The 15,638-nt window shown below is 26.5% G+C and overlaps 2 protein-coding genes across 2 annotated transcripts; both read left to right on the plus strand.

Annotated features, from left to right (window-relative positions):
- Positions 1-5,276: 5,276 nt before the first annotated feature.
- LOC119680832 (CD63 antigen) lies at positions 5,277-9,277 on the plus strand (the record flags this gene model as incomplete). The annotated part of the gene is given in 4 exon segments (XM_038093827.1): positions 5,277-5,609; positions 8,358-8,549; positions 8,618-8,782; positions 8,853-9,277. Coding segments are annotated over 4 exon segments (669 nt in total). The 5' UTR covers positions 5,277-5,549.
- Positions 9,278-11,837: 2,560 nt separating this feature from the next.
- LOC119685917 (leukocyte surface antigen CD53-like) lies at positions 11,838-14,865 on the plus strand. Its single transcript, XM_038100326.1, has 3 exons — positions 11,838-12,154; positions 14,306-14,488; positions 14,551-14,865. Exons 1-3 carry the CDS (start codon positions 12,095-12,097, stop codon positions 14,791-14,793), a joined length of 486 nt encoding a protein of 161 aa, XP_037956254.1. The 5' UTR covers positions 11,838-12,094; the 3' UTR covers positions 14,794-14,865.
- The last annotated feature ends 773 nt before the right edge of the window (positions 14,866-15,638 follow it).

The raw sequence follows: 15,638 nt of genomic DNA on the forward strand, positions 1-15,638 counted from the left end.
ATAATTATAAGTATAACATATTTAATAATCATAAATCTTGTAAAACTGCTAGGTTATTTGAATTTGATAATTTCTGATTATTATATTCTTTATCCGTGGCATTTTTGATTAATTCAGAGTTATCTGCGGAAATTGTATTATCATAGTTTTATATATAATATGCACTGTTACAAATTATCTTGTGTCTTGTACTAGTTTCAAAAAAGTTTCATAAGTTTAGTTATTTATAATAATATATATCGTGTAATACTTAAAGGAAATCGTCATGTTTAAATTTGAGTGATAGTGATATGGTCTTGGGTTTATTTTCAGATTTCTTTTAGTTTCATAAATACTATATAAAATACTAGAAACATTTCTTAGAAGATACGCTTAACCTTACAATTTATACGTTATTAGATGCGTTATGTACATTTAAATTAATTTGATTGAACCATCCTCATAATTCATTAGTCAGTTTTCCTATTAACATAGGTAATGTAAAATAATATTAAAAGAAATAATAAAATTAGTAACTTATTGAAGATATCGTACTTAGATACTTTTACTTCCAGATACTTAGAAAGTAGTCAGGTATAAATATCAGTTTTAGTAACTGACCGAATACAATTCTATAAAATGTTAGTTGTTATAGAGTAAGTGTATTGTAAATAAACTCATTATCTAAAGAAAAGGTGCCTTTCAAAGTAAACGAGAGTTCTAGATGTATTCATTATATATCGGTTCAGTGGACTCATTGAACAGATATACATTATTACAATTTTTTTACATACCATAAATATGTAAAAAAATATAGGTTTTTATATTATTAAGAAATCATCACAGTTTTTTAAAAGTAGAAAATAAATATTTATTTACTTGTTTACTTATATTAAATAAATTATTATATTTCAAATATTATATAAACTAATAAAATATCCAATATCACTATATATACCAAATATCAAAATTATTAAGTAATGTGTCAAGCTTATTTCTTTTTTAAATTGAAAAAATTAACATCTGTTATTTCTTATATTATTTATCTAATATAATAAAACCTATATTTTTTAGATCTTTTCTCTCCAATTTTCAGACAACAACCACTTTGGTTTCGTTTTCATAAATCTATTAACTACTTCTTTAAGTCTGGTAGTAATATTGTTCATTATATGAAATCTTGTTAATTTTTCATTCGCCTAGGTAACTCTCTAATAAGTTTTAGTTCTATTGAGAATGCACCATGTTCCTTCTGCTGCCGCAACGGAGTAGAAAAAAAAAATATTATAAAAAATAAGGCGGTAGGATAAGATGGTAGGTGATAGGATGATTATGATAAATAATTTGGGTGAACACGGCTCCTCTGGGTCACTAGGTACATATATTCACCATTAAAAGGATTAAAATTAATTTTTCTCCTTTCACTTATATTAATAATATACCAGCTATTGTATAGACTATCACAGGGCTGTTCAAACCAGATGCGATCGACGGCTAATGCAAATCAATGTATAGATTGGGGGGCCGCAGAAACAAAGACATACGTTCATAGTTACTTTTGACAAAAATAAAAATAGGGTTATAATGTTAAATTTAGTTTTATTAATTTAACAATTTAAATCCATTTATTTATTATACCATAAAATTAAAATAATGTTGTTTTAGCAGTATACCATAATTGTGGTGGATTAAAAACATGTCGCGGGCATGCTTCGGACAGTCCACAATAAAGCTCACATATATATAACATATTTTTTTGATGGAGTTTATTTCATTTCCACAATTTACAAAATATAATACCTTACTCGACTCTCTTCTCTATCTATTTGATATATAAATCTAGAAAAATTAATAAAGTTTCATGTAATGTTTTTGTTATAAGTTCCATGTTACTTGACTGCAAAAAAAATTAAAGAATGAAAGTAATTGTATCTTTCATAGTGCATTGATAACATCGAATAACGCATTAACATACTTTTTTTTTAGATAAAAATTATAAAAGCGAAATTATTTTTAGACGTCACATGAATAGCTACTCCCGCTCTACAATCTCACTACAATTTTCTAATGATTGAACCCAGGAATAATATATTTAACTGATATGTATAGAGTCTAATATAATATATGTTAACGTAGGTGCAATTGAAAAATAAGTTTATGGTATAATAATAAATACATAGCTTTGCACACTCATTTCTATATTGATATTGTATAATTATTTATCAATAATATCTGCTAACATTCAAAGTTTATTAGACTAAATTGTGCCTGAAAATATCTTATTGTGCTAGTAAGCTTATCAGGGGTAATTCTATTTGAATATTTTAAGTCTAAATAGTACTTGTACTTCACACTCCAATGTGGTTCGAGCTGACTCATCTGCACTTGCTTATGATTCATAGGCCGCGTGCTGTTGAGCGCCGGTGATCAATCGTCTTGTTTTGTTTATGGAAATGGTGTGTATGCTATGTGCACTTGAACAGGTGGCACACTCCAAAATCTGTGCGAAAATCTATAAATTTATCAAGTACATACCATATATATAGCTCAGTACATGATATTGATTGAATTATCTTTTGAATTTTAATACACGTGTAAAATGTTGCTTTAGATAAAGAAGTTAATTAAAATCCTAATCGGTTATAAAATTTCAATAGCAATTACTTTATGGAATGTATACACTTATATGTGAAACATTTTTGTTTATATAGAGCTTATTAGATGTTTTACTTGCTATAAACAATACATTAGTTTTTATAAATTTTAATTTAAGAATATATACCTATGCTTTATTTTTATCAGATAAGCTTTAAATATTTTATGTTGTTATTTATTTCTATTTGATTAATATATGTTTGATAAGAAATTAATTTTTTATCCTTCTTTTATAATATTTTATGAGAGACAAACCATTGAACTTTATAATTTATTTCAGTGCATCAAATACTAACGCAACTTGCAATTGTAATTAGAAATATATGAATAGGGTCTCCTCTTATTAAATCTATGTATTTCTGCATGTCAGTCATTTATTTAAGTAATCATTAAATAAATTAGCTACTTTTATTGACATTAGAAATATAGACTCTGTTATTATTTATAACAGTTAGTAAGTTTTAACGTTAGCTAAAAATAAAGTTTGTATTTGATAAATTAATTTTAAAAACAAGAACATTTAATGTCAATGTTTTAATTTTGATATTGAATTTGTAGGTATTTATGTATTTACTAAACCAAATGTATAAGCAAGGTCAGGCTTGCTAAGTTCTTTGGATTACCAAAGCGGTAGTAGGATGCGTAGATCACAACGGTCTACGCATAGCCAACATCGACAAAAGGACGACTCCCATATTTTTAGGTTAAAGTGAATAAGCTTGAAAAAACCAATACATTTGATTATGACCCTAAATTTGATGACTGACAGTTAATATTAAAAATATGAAGTCTTCTATTGGCCAAAGAAGGGTACTGACATAGAGCCACAGCTCTAACATTCAAAAATTGAATCATATAAATTACACTATATTAGAAATAATATTTTTGAAGTTCTCTCTGTCTCTAGCAGTATGTACCAAGTCTTCAATCGTTCTTAATCCAGTGGCGTTTGTCTTCGATTCTGCCTTCAACAATCATTTGCAGCAATTCATATTTTGGACTTCGGATGATATGACCAAAATACCTACATAGTACATGAAACACCAAAATAGTACATGAAAATACCTATCATGTACTTAGTTTTTTTGATATTCATGGATATGTCAAAATCTCTACTCTGCTCATTAACTTTTTCAAGAAGAAGTTGAAGATCGTCTATACTATCAGCTATGAGTGTTGTGTCGTCTGCGCACCTGATGTTATTTATAAATATACCATTTACTTTAATGCCTTTGTCTAAATCGTTTTTGCAATCCTTGAAGATTGTTTCTGAATAAATGTTGAATAAAAGTGGAGAAAGGATGCATTCTTGGCGAACACCTTGTCGAACATCAACTAACCAGGTTGTTTTAGCTATCAGATAATATTTCACTTTAATGGTTAGTTTTATCGTTGCCATTGAAATTCAGAGAAGAGCGCGCATGTGTTGAGCTTCAAGCGATTACTAAAGATTTGAGAGTGGCTTGACTATCCATGAAGATTGCCAGATTTATATCGAGACTCTTGTTGCTTAGAAGCTGAAAGAAGCTGTAATGATTCAATAGTCGAAGCGTTATGTCAGATTAATTTTAACTGTTTGAGAACCGTTAAAAATGGTTCCACTCCTATCAGCAGGTTGGAGTAAAAAATCAATTCATGAGGCTTGAAAGTAATATAGAATAACATAGATTATCTTTTAAATTCATTATTTTAGTGTAATTTCAGAATGAATATTTGAAGAAATAAATTCATGCCGAGTTTGTAGGCGCATTTATACAATTTATTTGAAATCAATTTTGTTATATCAATATATATGATATCAATATATCAATATATAATATATATGAATGCTATATATTTTGTTAATAAATGTTATGTTTTATATTAAGCTTATGAGAGTTTTAAATCTAATTAAAAAATTTACAATAAATTTTTTTTTTGTTTTTCTTTCTTAGTACAACGTGTTGTATGAGCGATAAGTCTTTGTCTTAATAATGTATTAATGTTTTTCACTACAAAGTGAATTAAAAATCAAATTACTAAATATCTAAAAGTTATTTATTTAATACAAAATTTCTAAATATCACTTAGATATATCTAACAAAAAATAATAATTTATTTTGCTACCAAATTGTTTACGATATTTTTGAAGTGAAATTGAATTTGTGGATTTTATCAAAAAAATTTAATTTATCTAGACTAAAGTTAAGTTATGTTGAATACAAGTCGGAAATGAAAATTTTAATTTATTTATTTATTAAAACAATATTTTAAATGATATTAATCATTGTTAAAAATTAATAAAACAAAGTTAGTCATAACTGTGAAATGTTCAGTGCACTTAAAATATATTGGCACAACGTCAAAGATAGTCATTGAAATAATAATAAAAACACAAAAAAAATATAGGTATATGCTGAAGACTTTAGAGTTCCCTATCGCACCTCGCACCTATCTAAAATTTCATTATAAATGACTGGGTGGCTGATAGTGATAATATTTGTGATAACATTGCTGAAATGTTGATAAGAGAAATTGTTCATAGTGCTTTGAAACTCATAAGCCCATAAGAAAATACTAACTCACACACACTGAAAACCGTTAACATATATTGGCAAATTATAGATGGACAAAAATAAGTTACAATTGGTCCCATAAGTTCTGATAAGATGTTAGATTCTCTAGTGTACTCACAACAGCGGGAAAGTCTATTTCGACAAGTATTTAAAACGTCGCATGGCTTATAGACCATTATTCAAACGAAAGCCTTCAAAGCGTTAATTTTAAGCTAAAAACGAACGCAATTTTTACTCGAAAACGGAATTATTTGCGTCTGCGGTTAAGAAAATACAATAAAAAAATAAAAAAATAAACGAAAAAATTAAAATTAATTTCAATAAATTAAATAAATTAAGTGAAAAACTAATAAAGTCAAGATGAATTGCTTAGCATCAATAGTTAAATACATTTTGTATTTATTAAATTTAGTATTTGTGGTGAGTTTCTTATAATTTTAATATAAGTGTTAATTAAATGTTATCGGAAAAATAATAATTATAAGTATATTTGAGCTTATGAAGGATTAAAATATAAATAAATATTTAATATATTTAATATATATAGACATATATACTTTTTAAATTTGCTCGTATTTATAAGAAAAATCTTTATTTTCTCAAGTTGACATTACTATTGCATAAAATTTTCCTTATCTAAACAAAAACTAACAAATAAAAAAAGGAATAAAAATAAGAGAATAAACCAAAAAAAAAATCGTAAAATATATATAAATATAATTTGTTAAAATGCACTTAAATAAACAAATAAAAGATAAAAAATTTTGTTGAAGGTTACACGTGGTCCAGATATAATTTAACTTCATTTACATATAATAATTTTATACTTATAATTTAGAGATTAAAGTTCTATATAAAGTCATTTGAAAAGTATATAAAGAAAGTAGAACAATTTATACAATTATATTTTTTATAATTTTAAATATTCTTTCGATTATTATTTTTTAATTGCCACAAATATTATTAATAATTTTAACAAGAATTGGATTAAGTAATAAAGATTAATTATTCTTCTTCTAAGTAAAGGATTAAATATAATATTCTTTGTTCACTGATTATTATATATTACGCATAGCTTTTTACCTAAGACCCTTTTAGTCGTGCGATGACCTCATGCAACAAAGAGTTTCAGAAATTTTATTACTTATCTATAATACTTTTAAAAATAACTAATATTTAACATTATACAATATATTTCGAAAAGTACTTAAATTGTACAGTTTGTTTGTTTATTATATAGACTATGATTGATTTCTTCGATAAAACGTTTTTAAGTACAGTAAACTTTGGAGTCTATGTACCTTAATGATATAAATTTTTACTACATATAGTAATAATTTAAACTTATACAAGAAAGATAAGCTTTTATGATATAAAATATCAATATTTTGTAACAGATAAAATACTATCGATATTTTGAAAATTTTTAGGGTTCTTAGTTACCAAAACAAAACACTCTACAACCTAACAGGTATATGCGTAATCTCTAGCTGTGGCTAGCTAAATCTATCTACTAAAACACAAAAAAAAAAAAATGACAATTGTCTATTGAAAGAGGAGAGCTGTATTATTTTGTTATAATGTAGTAAGGTTAAGAATATTGACGAGACCAAAAACATATAAACCATAATATTTTATAAAGTCTATCGAGTGGGTAAAGCTCCATTATATTCCTAAAAACGACTAAGAATACAGCTATAAGGTGGGGAATCTTATACACCACGATTTTGCTAAGACTAAGTATAACAAAAAGACAACTAACATATAGATACTTTACATATTATAAAAATATATAATCTTCTTGTATAAGTATTAATAGAATAAATGAGATTTAAGACGCCTTCAGAGTATTATTTTAACTCTCTCATTCACTAAAGCCAATACACTTCATAATTTATTCGCAATCCAAACCGACTTTGTTTAGATACAAAAGAAATTAGTCAGTTATAATTTCACAAATATTGTAAACAATATAAAAGTGTAACATTTGTTATATTAAACGAATAATACTTTAATAATATTATATAGATAGTCGTATTTAATCTTACTAGAATTTATTTTCAAAAACTTTTTTGAAGTCAAATTATGCATGTGACGCTAAAGCTAATAGGCAGCTTTTATTTAATACCTTATATTGAAACTTAATCCACATATCAATTTGACTCTGTTCAAACATTCAAAAAGATACAATCTAGTATAATTATTATAAACAAATTTAATAAATATATATAACTTTGTTTACTTTTGTTTTTATCGATTCAATGGAATTCTTAATTAAGTGTGATACTGTCAATCAGTAAGAAATTTTGATGACATTCACTTTTCAACTTAATGAGATACCAAATTAATAGACAAAATAATATTTTGGTCTAACGATTGATATATTGTCATACTTTCATATTAACATAAAGTTTTTTTTATTAACAGAACAGAGTATATAAAAGTCGATGAAACCAGTTTGAACATATGAGCTAATGAATAATTTTAAAATAGAAAAGGGAAATCACATAAATGTCAATTATGATCTATTTATTATGTCAAGATAAAGAATTTTTAAGACTAATACTAACTGTAATTAGTGATATATGGTCATAAGGACCACTACTTTGAATATTTTTTATGCCACAAGCATTGATTAGAAAATACTTTCATATCTTTTTCTTCTATAATTTTTCTATAATTGATATAGATCTGCTACGCAATTGTCTCTCATAGATCTTTATTTTTTCCGTTCTTTATGCATAATCTAATCCAAAGAAGTCGTCCTCTTTAGCTTTCTTTTGGGACTTACCTTCGAGTATTAACTGTTGCTTTTTTTCGATAAAAATTTGAACTAAACGCCTCTAGCTTTGTAGTTTCTGTCATAATGGCATCTTCTCTGATTACCTTCCTATAGAACAGTTCCTATAGAACTGTTATGTCGCAAGATTTTTCTCTTGTACATAGCAAGTCTGTTTGACTTACTTTCCGTCATCAATTCTCTATGCATAAAATTAAATTATAACATAGTCTTCATATATACTTCAACAAATAGAATTGTGCTGTTCTGTAGTTCTGTTCTGTACAAATACAGGATAATCTAGCAAATAAAAAAGAAAAAAAATTAATCTTCAATTAATAAAATTTTTTTATTATTAATAATAAAATATTTTTTCTTTAACTTTTCAGGTAATTGGCGTACTGCTCATTGTTTTGGGTGGTCTTATGTTAGGCAACTTAAATAGCTTTACGTCAGTGGATGATGCTGTTAATACAGAGGTAATACCTATTCTGGTGATTGTTTTAGGTTGCATTGTGTTCTTGGTAGCATTCTTGGGATGCTGTGGTGCTATTAGAGAAAATAGCTGCGTTATGACCACTGTAAGTATAATAAGATAATATTTATTGTATTCTAAACAATCTTGAATAAAAAATATATCTACTTTTAGTATGCTATCTGTATGTTTGTCATATTTGCCTTGCAACTCGCCTTAGTTATTTGGGTCTTCGCAAGATATGATGAATTCTTGAACACCATGTCTGATGTTGTGCAAACCGCATGGAAGAATAACGATTCAGCTCATGGCATGCCAATGGATGCTATACAACTAAGCGTAAGTTAATTGTTTTATTTCGAAATAACAAATATGTTTATTTAATAAAATTAATTATTTTTAATTATAGTTCAAATGTTGCGGTCTTAATAGCTACCAAGACTATAATGGAAGTGTACCTTCTTCATGCTGTGGTGAAACTATTGGCACTTGTGCAGCTAACATTTATGAGAGTCGCCCTGGTTGCCAGAGTGCTTTCTATGATTTCTGGTCATCAAATATGGACATCATCCGCTATGCAGGCATTGGTGTTGCAATTGTCGAACTCGTCATCTTCACATTATCCTGTTGCATTGCAAGCAGCATGCGAAAAGCAAAGTAAACCTATGCTAAGAAATAGTTTCAAAAAAATTAGCATTTTTATTTCATAAAATTCTTTCCATTAATTCATTTAGTTCTTTTTTATTTGTGTAAATATACATACATTAACTTGTTATTTTTGTTTTTAACTAAACAAATTGTTAACAATAAATATTTTTTTTAATATTTAAAAAATTGCTTTTAAATTTTAATTAATTGTAGAATATTACAATAAGAGCTTTAAGGGTTTTGACGTAGTTATGAGGTAGTATGGGGTCTCAACAGATAAGATTTTCGGATAAATTTTTTTTTGACATTATGAATCTGCATTAGAACCAAAATTAATACACTCTTTTATAAGATTTAATTCATTTCTGAAATTGAGAAATAAAAATCGAAAGTTAATGCCTTTTAAAATGAATTATAATGTATAAAACTAAAACCTTTAAACTAAGTAAATAAAACCTGAATTAGGTAAATGCAATTTTCTATTAAACAAGTAAGGTTATACTTAAATATTAAAATCAAATATTAAATAATATTACAATAAGTTAATGGTAGTTATATTTTAATATTCTGTAATATTGGTAAGTATCAGCGATTCACTGACACGTGGATACCTACCAATATCACTCAATATACTCTTATGTAAATTAAGATATAGCCAGTTTACTTTAAAATTTTCAATAAAAATTTAGCTCTTAATTTTAAGATACTAATTTTATTGAACTATTTTATTAGGTACTGTTTGGATATTGAAATATTTTATCAGCAAATTATACAACATAAATGTTTATCGTTATATGCAATACATTATATAGACCAGTTGGTCTGAACGCACAAGAGACATATTGGAAACATGAAATTTCCTTAAATTAATTTTATGATTAGTTATCAGAAAAATGATATCTCGAATATATAATTAAAATGGATCATTTAAGAAAAATTATTTAAAAAAAAAATATAATATTAAAAATCATTAGATTTATTCACATATATTGAGGAAATGACACCAGAACACCTGATGTGTCTTTGTCCAGGTTTGGCCAGAACTAGGTATAGGTTTCTAGGGGCCTCCTTTTTCAATTCACTTGATGATATCTCCAGCATTAGCATTAGCCAGATTCTTGCCTTTGTTAATGCCTCTGGCTGGTTCTAGTTTGACCTTCTACCTACTATCCACTAACATATTACGAGGTTTTTGTGGATTCAAAACGGCTTTTTGGCTAATTGAGAAGGACTCGTCCTCCCTCCACCACAACTAATTAACTATTAACTTATAAATATTACTGTTGTTACAAGCAGTGCTGAAAAATAAGAAAATAAAAGTTTCGTAACCACTGTGTATGCAGTAGATTATGTAGATTATATAATTAGTATTCACTTTTTTATCTATAATAGATGAATTGTATCTAATATAAAAAAGAAGTAATTATTAGTAAATAATCACAAAAATATTATAATGCAGCGAACTTGGTGGGTCTTCAATATACGTGATTGGGTCCTTTTATGAATTATGGTTTTGTTCTCTTATGGTACCTATTCGTATCTCTATTATTTTAAAAAATTTCCTCTGCCTTCTCTTGCAATAACTTATTTGTGTTTCATTAATGTAGGTTTATTAATAAAACATTATTATAGGGTGATTTTTTCACCCTATAAATATGCAATAGTCGTAAAAGTTTAATGGATAAATTTTATATATTTATGTATATTTTATATATCTTTTTACATCTTTATTTAAAAACGGACGTAGAAATTCGGAATGAATTTCATTTGTAATATTAAAGGTATAACTGTACCAGAAGTTGTGGTGCGCCATCAGTTTATTGAAACTTTAAGTAATATAAATGATTATGATACTTTTAAATGAGGTTAATAGAACTATATATAAAAAAATGTTCAAATCGTTGAGCTGCATTTTGTCGTAACCTATAGAATGCTTAAGATTGTTACGGTAGCAGAGAGAGTACAGCGAAGAATCTCACAACTGGGATTGGGATATGGGATATGTGAATATACAGAGATCAAGCAGTTAGACATTTTGTTCTTTACATTCTGGTATAAGAAAAAAATATGTTATGTTTGTTTTATATCTTGTTTAAAAATATGAAAAAAGACTCGTTTAATAATTATTTCCGAACCCTTAACCATTTCTCATATTTTTGGCTTCTTACATTTATTTTTCCAACCAATGATAACATTTTTTCAGGTTTGTTATTAATATAAAACGTTAAAGCTGCAATGATAAGTGTAAACTCATTAACATTGTATGTAATTAGGAGAATGAATAGAAAAAAAAATTATTTTATCATTAATGATAGTGGTTTTGTGAGTTTCAGTTCTCAAATGAAGGGCAAAAGAGAGATTACTTAATAGGCTTCATATTCGGAAATCCTATATTTGCTTAAACGTCAGCAAACAACAATTTTGATATTTACTTCTGATATTTTTGGTAAAAATTTGCTACTAAGTAATAAACTTATTTGAATCGTAATCGCATTGGGGAACCACACACAATTTTTAATCTCAACAATAGGAAGTAACAAATAAATATTCAAAAAGTTAAGAATGGGTTGAATCATAACAATATCAGAGTGGAAAAATATTTATATTTTAACCAAAATTAAGCCAATTTAATATTTAACATAAATACACAAAACATATTTAAGTTCTTCATATAAGATAGTGCCACAAAGTAGAGATAAAAATATTATATTATTACAAGAGATATCACTCTCTGCTCACTGATAAGATAAGGTTAGGGGGGCGTTCGGTGGTATATGCTATAACATTGGTATCGATATTATTATTCGAACGAAACCCGTTAATATGCGCGGTTAATTGCACTCATAGTTGTACTCAGATTTAAAAATCGAGGTTCACATTTAGATCATTAAGAGTCATTCATGTGGTTCAAATTGAAAAGTAAATAAACAAATCGAAGTACGAGCAACGAAATCGACAAATTATACATAATCACATAAAAAATACGGTTCAATATTAAGCGATATGAATTGTCTGGCGAAAGTGATTAAATATATTTTATTTGTATTTAACTTGCTGCTCTTGGTAAGTTTTTAAAAATATTTTATAATGAATAAAATTTTTTATTACAAAACTTAATGAAATTTTAGATAACTTGCATTCTAGATATAATCAAAAATATAAAATATATGTAAAAATAATTAATTTATAATTAAAATTATTTTTGTACAATATTATTATAATATTATTACATTTTCTATGATATAACTTCGATATATACAATTAAACTATATATTTTTTTTATAATTTATTTATTATATTATTAAAAGTTATTTTATAAATAATAGTTGTGAAAGTGTTTGAATTTATTGATTTTGTATGCAAAAAGAATGACATGTGTTATTTTATTTTTTTATATAAAAAAATAATATTTGCTTATCATTGATGGGATTATTTAACAATTTTTTAATTTTTTGTAGAAAGTGTAAATATATATATTTTTCGTGGCATAGATAAACATTGCTTCAAACTTGGTTCTCATAAATTTGAACAAAACTAAAATTAAATTATGTTATATAAAATTTTAATTTAATAATTATTTATAATTATTAACTTAGCTTAATAATAAACAATAATAAAATAATAATAATAAAATAATAATCACTATACTATAGAATTATTGACAGCCGAATACTTCACATAGTAGTTGAACACCAATATATTTAATAAATACTAAAGGTGCTGTTAAAAATTTTAGGTTTTCACTATAAAAAGATTAAAGTTTCGGTTTTATTCATCATTCTGAATTCTAATACAATTATTATAAATTTTTTTTTAGTACTTCTATATCTTTTTTATAGAAGGATTTATCAAGAATTTCAGAGTAAAATCAATTTTGGCTAGAGGTTCTTCATTACGCCCAAACTTCTTTCTGCGGAAGATCTGCTGGTTATCAGATGTAGACAATACAATAGGGGAGAGCAATTTGTACTGCAATTTGTATAATTTGATCAATACGATAATTAATTTCTGTTACAGTTCATTATCTTGATGCAAGAACACCTTATTCTTTTTATATTCTTTAAATTTCACTTACAAGTTTTGATTGAAGATGTCTTTTCATTGTACTTAGATACTAGTATGTTTTGAATACCTGTCAAAATCATCAACTTCCTTTTAATTAGATCAAACACGTTACTCGCAATACAAAGAGTGTACCAACTTTAATTTTACATCAAGTAAAGTTTAAAGTAAAGTTAAAAGTTATTTATATAAAAATTCGTTTCAAAGAATAGTTTAAAAATTATTTTTTGAAGTTATTCCGAGTAACTGGTTCATAACATCAGTCAGGCTAATGTAAGTGAAATTCGACCTTCGTATACCACTGCGTAGTTAGTCTGGGAAGAGCAAATGTATCCAGACCAATTAAATCAAGAATTGTAACAAAATATTGTGTCTCACCACTTAACAAAGCAACACAATATATTTTTTCAGTTAGTTTCTGGACATATAGATATTGAGAGCAATGAACTAGCATATAGTATAAGAGGATCAGAATAGGTTCCGTAATGGACATAAATAAGACCGATAATTTAATATATACAACGATGCGGAAACTATTTAGCTGTTTATATGGAGTCACCACTGCGTCTACGAATTGTGGAAACTAGTATCGTATGGCTTACATTATTTTAGGTTTCAAAAAGCCTGCAGTGCGTGTGATTACTGGTGTGGAAGCCATAAATTGTTTTCCATATATCTCCTTGAAACTACAGCCCAAGTGATTTTATTATCTATAGCGAAGATATACTTATCGGATCTTTTTAACTTAATCTGGAAACCTGCAAATGGTTTTACAAGAACAATAGATGTACTAAGCGGATATAGTGATACTTTTATTAATACGCCTTCTCTTAAACTAACTTAACCTAACCCACAGTTAGGGCGACTTTTTATCATTGTAATGTGTAAGACTAGTATTAAATTAAGAATAGTGTCGTTCTAAAATTGTGTAAGCCCCTCTTTTCCCTCGTATTCAGAATTTTTCAAATTCAGAGACCGCATAATTCTAAAGCTGCCTAGAAGTTTTTTCAGATTATCATTTGAAGCAGCCAATAAATACTCCGCACATATATATTATATCACATATTTTAATACGATTTATAATTTCACATCATATTTTAATTCATGAAATAAATTATTTTAAAAAATTATCTTCAATTTTTTTTATTTCAGATTTCAAGTTTATTTTTCATAATATGGTTTGGAATTGTGTTGGGTTATATGGTGCACGTGGATAATGACGTAGGTTACCAAATATTGCCAATAGTTGTCATTGTCATGGCCAGTATATGTTTTATAGCATCTTTCCTTGGTTGCTTTGGCAGCATAAGAAATAATATTTGTCTATTAAAAACTGTAAGTATTCTTAATTATTTAAATTTATATAAAATGTTATTTAATTTTAATTTTCTTTGCAGTACTCTATCGTAATGATCATACTATGCTGTATCGAAGTAATCGTTATTATATTAATATTTGTCACACGTCAACAAATTAGTAAAACGGATGTTAACAGTAAAGATATGGCTAATATAATTGGGGGTATTAGTATAGGTATAGCAGGAATAGAAGCATTGGCTGCTTTATCTGGATTTTATTTAATTAAAAGTATAAGAAATAATCGTATTCAGACATCAGTTGAGGAGTTCCAAAATTATTAGGCCAATTTTTATTTCTTTAGCAACTTTAAAACAATAAATTCAAAGCTTGATTAGAAGATATATTATATTATAATAAATAATCACACAGATAGTTAAATTTGTAATTTTATTCTTGATTTTGTAAGCATTAGAAGTGATATTACAATATAGAGGTACAAATACTATTACTGTATAAATAAAAATATTTTATACAATTTTAAAATTATATTATATTGCAAGATTATCTGCTTATTTAGTATTTATTATTTCATTTTATCATACATTACTTTCAAATAATTTTCGGATCAGAGTTAGCACAAGGCTAAAGTTAGGCATAGGTTTCTGAAAAAAAAACTAAATACATAAATGTATTTGATTAAGCATTGTACTCTCTAGACATGGTACGTGAGTTTTTTTATTCTCGAAGTTCAAATTTCCAGGAAAGTCTTTTGAGTTTATTACAGCTGTATAAGAAAATTGACTAAAGGTTATTTTAAAGACCATACATATTTATTATTATGTCAGGTGCAAACAATAACTCTTCATTATACTTCGTCCAATATTAAACTATTGCATTTTGCTCTATTCGTCATCACTGAACAATTTTTTTTATTATAGTCATATTCAGAAAAATCTTAATCTTTTTCAAATTAGTGTTTAATTTCTCGTCCATCAAATCTTTGTGGAATATTATATATTATATAAGAGAAAGAGATGCTCCTGGTATATGTAAAGATGTTCCTGTATCTTTCTTGTATAGTCTGCACTCATCGGCTTCTGAAGACCAAATCTAATACAACCTACGAAAAACGTGTGGAAGATTGAGTTAAGCGCTGCTGTACTGCACTCCAACGGGTCGATCGATT

Source organism: Teleopsis dalmanni, chromosome 2, assembly GCF_002237135.1.
Source record: "Teleopsis dalmanni isolate 2A chromosome 2, ASM223713v2, whole genome shotgun sequence".
Lineage (NCBI taxonomy): Eukaryota > Metazoa > Arthropoda > Insecta > Diptera > Diopsidae > Teleopsis > Teleopsis dalmanni.